The sequence below is a fragment of the Mus caroli genome, unplaced genomic scaffold, assembly GCF_900094665.2.
Source record: "Mus caroli unplaced genomic scaffold, CAROLI_EIJ_v1.1 scaffold_6041_1, whole genome shotgun sequence".
In the NCBI taxonomy this organism is placed as follows: Eukaryota; Metazoa; Chordata; class Mammalia; order Rodentia; family Muridae; genus Mus; species Mus caroli.
In genome coordinates this window covers 95,412-100,828 of record NW_018391362.1, presented here as the reverse complement: position 1 = coordinate 100,828, position 5,417 = coordinate 95,412, and the positions used below count along the sequence as shown (strand labels likewise).

The window sequence follows — 5,417 nt, the reverse complement described above, 5'->3', positions numbered from 1 at the left end:
AAGGGATATTGTCTTTCAGGAGCAGTCATGTTTGTGCTATGTTTCTTCTAATTCTGAGCGGAGGTTTTCTTAAGCACCTTCTTAATGCTCAGCTAGTGGTCGTGCATTCACACAATTTCTGTTTTTCTGAGATCACATTTCTCCTTTTTTTTCTGAAGGATGATCTTGCTGTGTACACTAATCTCGGTGGAAAGTTGCTTTCGTTGGGGATTTGAAATGCATCATCAGTGCCCGTCTGTCCTTGAAAGTTTCACATGAAGTGACAATCAACTGTCTGGACCTGGTGGGTGGATTCAAAGGAGGGTGGAGGAGGAAGGCACAGGACATGATGCTCCTGGGAAGATGCTCTTGAGAGCTGGGTGGAAGCCAGGAGAGCCCTAGTTAGGCACAAGGGCAATCAGGCGGCAGCAGCCACAAGGAAGACCTGTCTGTCTCTAAAGCCCACTGGAGAACTTCGCAGCTCTGAAAAGCCTCAGATCAGATCTTCTAGTAGCCCCGGAGAGTGTTGGAGGTTGGTTGGGTCTCACACCCTATGTGACCTCCCACGGGACCGAAACACCCCCATATTTAAAAAGAAATAAGGAGAAAGAGGTCTTTCGTTGTCAGGTGGAGACGATCGGATGCTCAGCTGCACTACATCCACCATGCCCGGAATGATCTGCAAGAACTCAGACCTGGAGTTTGACTTGCTGAAACCCTGCTTCTACCCGGAAGAAGATGACATCTACTTTGGTGGTCACAACTCGACGCCTCCAGGGGAGGACATCTGGAAGAAGTTTGAACTGTTGCCCACCCCGCAATTGTCACCTGACAGTGCCTTGGCAGAGCACAGCCTGGAGCCGGTGAACTGGGCCACGGAGATGCTGCTGCCTGAGGCCGACCTATGGAGTAACCCCGGCGAGGAGGAGGTTTTCGGCTGGGGAGGACTCCGCGGCTGCACCAGCAACCCGATCATCCTTCAGGACTGCATGTGGAGCGGCTTCTCCAATCGGGGGAAGCCAGAAAGTGTGGTGAGCGAGAAGCTGCCAGGGGGCTACCGGTCCCTCGCCGTCGGCGCAGGCACCTTGGCCCCCGGAGCGGCAGCCGCCGCCAGCTCTGCTGGCCATGAGCGCAGTGGGACAGCAGGTGTGGGGCGTGGGAAAGCAGCCTGGCTCACAGAGCTTTCCCACCTGGACTTGGAGTGTGTGGACCCTGCTGTGGTCTTCTTCCCAGCGAATAAGCGCGAGCCTATGCCTGTACCCACCATCCCCGCCAGCACCGGCTCAGCGATAAGCCTCGGTGACCACCAGGGGCTCAGCAGTTCCCTAGAGGACTTCCTAAGCAACTCAGGTTCTGTAGAGGAAGGCGGAGAGGAAATCCATGTGGTCATGCTGGAGGAGACACAGTTCTCCAAGACTGTCTCCAGGCTCCCCACCGCGGCGCATCAGGAGAACGCAGCGCTGAGTCCCGGGTGCGCGCAGTCCAGCGAGCTGATCCTTAAGCGCTACGACCTCATTCAGGAGCAACACAACTATGCCGCGCCACCATTGCCCTACGTGGACAGGGAGGACGCACGGCCTCAGAAGAAGCCCAGGAGCCACGCTTCGCTAGCTCTCAAATGCGTCTTCCGGCCAAAGGCTCCGAGGTTGGGATCCCGGAACAACTCAGACCGGGAGAACACCGAGCGTCGCCGCAACCACAACAGGATGGAGCGCCAACGCCGTGACATTATGCGCTCCAGCTTCCTGAACCTCAGGGATCTTGTGCCTGAGCTGGTGCACAATGAGAAGGCCGCTAAGGTGGTCATCCTGAAAAAAGCCACTGAGTACATCCACACTCTGCAGGCTGATGAGTCCAAGCTCCTGGTGGAAAGGAAGAAACTGTATGAAAGACAACAGCAGTTGCTACAGAAAATCAAACAATATGCTCTGTGCTAAATGTTTCTTAAATGGACAGTNTGATAATTGGGTGATAACTATAATTTTATTCTTGTTCCACATACTCTGAGATTGTTTCTTCCTCTCATTTGACACGTTTTATATTTTGTTGTACTCTTAATATTTGATTCTTTTCCTTTTCTCATTTGCATATCTACTTTTATAAAGGGATATTGTCTTTCAGGAGCAGTCATGTTTGTGCTATGTTTCTTCTAATTCTGAGCGGAGGTTTTCTTAAGCACCTTCTTAATGCTCAGCTAGTGGTCGTGCATTCACACAATTTCTGTTTTTCTGAGATCACATTTCTCCTTTTTTTTCTGAAGGATGATCTTGCTGTGTACACTAATCTCGGTGGAAAGTTGCTTTCGTTGGGGATTTGAAATGCATCATCAGTGCCCGTCTGTCCTTGAAAGTTTCACATGAAGTGACAATCAACTGTCTGGACCTGGTGGGTGGATTCAAAGGAGGGTGGAGGAGGAAGGCACAGGACATGATGCTCCTGGGAAGATGCTCTTGAGAGCTGGGTGGAAGCCAGGAGAGCCCTAGTTAGGCACAAGGGCAATCAGGCGGCAGCAGCCACAAGGAAGACCTGTCTGTCTCTAAAGCCCACTGGAGAACTTCGCAGCTCTGAAAAGCCTCAGATCAGATCTTCTAGTAGCCCCGGAGAGTGTTGGAGGTTGGTTGGGTCTCACACCCTATGTGACCTCCCACGGGACCGAAACACCCCCATATTTAAAAAGAAATAAGGAGAAAGAGGTCTTTCGTTGTCAGGTGGAGACGATCGGATGCTCAGCTGCACTACATCCACCATGCCCGGAATGATCTGCAAGAACTCAGACCTGGAGTTTGACTTGCTGAAACCCTGCTTCTACCCGGAAGAAGATGACATCTACTTTGGTGGTCACAACTCGACGCCTCCAGGGGAGGACATCTGGAAGAAGTTTGAACTGTTGCCCACCCCGCAATTGTCACCTGACAGTGCCTTGGCAGAGCACAGCCTGGAGCCGGTGAACTGGGCCACGGAGATGCTGCTGCCTGAGGCCGACCTATGGAGTAACCCCGGCGAGGAGGAGGTTTTCGGCTGGGGAGGACTCCGCGGCTGCACCAGCAACCCGATCATCCTTCAGGACTGCATGTGGAGCGGCTTCTCCAATCGGGGGAAGCCAGAAAGTGTGGTGAGCGAGAAGCTGCCAGGGGGCTACCGGTCCCTCGCCGTCGGCGCAGGCACCTTGGCCCCCGGAGCGGCAGCCGCCGCCAGCTCTGCTGGCCATGAGCGCAGTGGGACAGCAGGTGTGGGGCGTGGGAAAGCAGCCTGGCTCACAGAGCTTTCCCACCTGGACTTGGAGTGTGTGGACCCTGCTGTGGTCTTCTTCCCAGCGAATAAGCGCGAGCCTATGCCTGTACCCACCATCCCCGCCAGCACCGGCTCAGCGATAAGCCTCGGTGACCACCAGGGGCTCAGCAGTTCCCTAGAGGACTTCCTAAGCAACTCAGGTTCTGTAGAGGAAGGCGGAGAGGAAATCCATGTGGTCATGCTGGAGGAGACACAGTTCTCCAAGACTGTCTCCAGGCTCCCCACCGCGGCGCATCAGGAGAACGCAGCGCTGAGTCCCGGGTGCGCGCAGTCCAGCGAGCTGATCCTTAAGCGCTACGACCTCATTCAGGAGCAACACAACTATGCCGCGCCACCATTGCCCTACGTGGACAGGGAGGACGCACGGCCTCAGAAGAAGCCCAGGAGCCACGCTTCGCTAGCTCTCAAATGCGTCTTCCGGCCAAAGGCTCCGAGGTTGGGATCCCGGAACAACTCAGACCGGGAGAACACCGAGCGTCGCCGCAACCACAACAGGATGGAGCGCCAACGCCGTGACATTATGCGCTCCAGCTTCCTGAACCTCAGGGATCTTGTGCCTGAGCTGGTGCACAATGAGAAGGCCGCTAAGGTGGTCATCCTGAAAAAAGCCACTGAGTACATCCACACTCTGCAGGCTGATGAGTCCAAGCTCCTGGTGGAAAGGAAGAAACTGTATGAAAGACAACAGCAGTTGCTACAGAAAATCAAACAATATGCTCTGTGCTAAATGTTTCTTAAATGGACAGTTACTGTTACTTTGCACATGTTAACTTGAAAAAAAGCTATTGTGTTGACATAAAAAATGGTTTACCTTCATATTGGTCCCTTGTTAAGTTTGGATCTGAATAGGGGCAAGTCATTGATGGAGTTCTAGTGGTACCTTGGAAAGCCCAGGAGTAGGATGCTGTTAGGTAATTTCTTTCTTTCCTCTAACCTCAGTGAATGCTTCATGCTGGCCATGAATGTTCAGGACAGTTGGGAACCTTTACAGGGTATTGAAGTCAGGTTCACTCCAAGTTTCCAGAGCCACTCCTCCTTTTTACAAGAGATTAGATTCCAATAGATGCTACAAAAGGGGTTTGGCATTTGATATATATGAGGGGACATCTTTGTAAATTTAATTGATTCACCCACCAAGAGATNGGTATTATTCAGGAAGTTCACTCCTAAGTATTGTAATAATACCTCAATGTTTGAGAAGCATGTTTTGCATACAGATATATTTTCAATTTGTTTATGTACTGTACTAATTCTTACCCTGTCTGTGTACTTTTGTATGCTACTGATAGGTAACTAAATTTGATACTTATGTTTTCATATGAAAATGAATAGTGAAAGGTTTTAGTAGATATTTATAATTTTTTGAATTAAGAAACTTTTTAAAGAAATTATATGTGTCTGTGAGTTCCTTTTTTTCCAAGTCCATATCTTCCTGTTAGTATATTTGTTCACATGTGATATGTAGAAATGATTTAACTCAATGCTGTGTGTTTAATTTCTACAAAATATGTGCTCTTTGAAATACCTCATGTTCTTATGAAATAAATGATTTTTTTAAAAAAAGAAACTTTCTGGTGTGAGAAATGTTTTTCAGCTGATTAGTTTGCTCTTAAATGTGATTTGGAACTTTTTGTTTCATAGATTTTATATTTAATGATGATGATGATGATGATGATGATAACAACAACACAACAACAGATTTAATATTATGTCTCTAACCTGCACTTTTCGTCATTTAGTCATAATATGCTATTAAGAGGTTCTCTTGGTCAGATCCATTTGAAATAAACACTTCTTGTACTTGCATATTTATGGATTTCATAAAATGTAGGAATGTTTCTGCTGCTCTTCCGTTGAATAGGTTTAGTATACTCTTCACCTTTCGCTTGCCTTCCTTAGATATGCCACTGAGCTAGATGTTCAAATTCAGATATCCTTTACTCATTCCAGCCTAATCAGGTTTTCAATAGTTTAATGTACATTGACCATAGCAAAAAATGGATTTATTATATCATTTTCATATATGTACCAAAATCACAATGTTAATATTTACCATCATCACCATCATTTGGTCCTTTCTCCACATAGTCATTATTAATCTATACTTCTATCTTTTCAAATCTGGGTTCTACATATGAGAGAAAGCA

General features: G+C 48.5%; 2 protein-coding genes across 2 annotated transcripts; both read left to right on the top strand.

The window, feature by feature from the left end:
* Positions 1 to 620: 620 nt before the first annotated feature.
* LOC110289142 (protein S-Myc) lies at positions 621 to 1,916 on the top strand. Its single transcript, XM_021155322.1, has one exon. It carries the CDS (start codon positions 621 to 623, stop codon positions 1,914 to 1,916), a length of 1,296 nt encoding a protein of 431 aa, XP_021010981.1.
* A 550-nt stretch (positions 1,917 to 2,466) lies between these two features.
* On the top strand, positions 2,467 to 4,820 carry LOC110289141 (protein S-Myc). The gene has a single exon (XM_021155321.1). The coding sequence runs from the start codon at positions 2,702 to 2,704 to the stop codon at positions 3,995 to 3,997; it is 1,296 nt and encodes a 431-aa protein (XP_021010980.1). The 5' UTR covers positions 2,467 to 2,701; the 3' UTR covers positions 3,998 to 4,820.
* Positions 4,821 to 5,417: the final 597 nt, after the last annotated feature.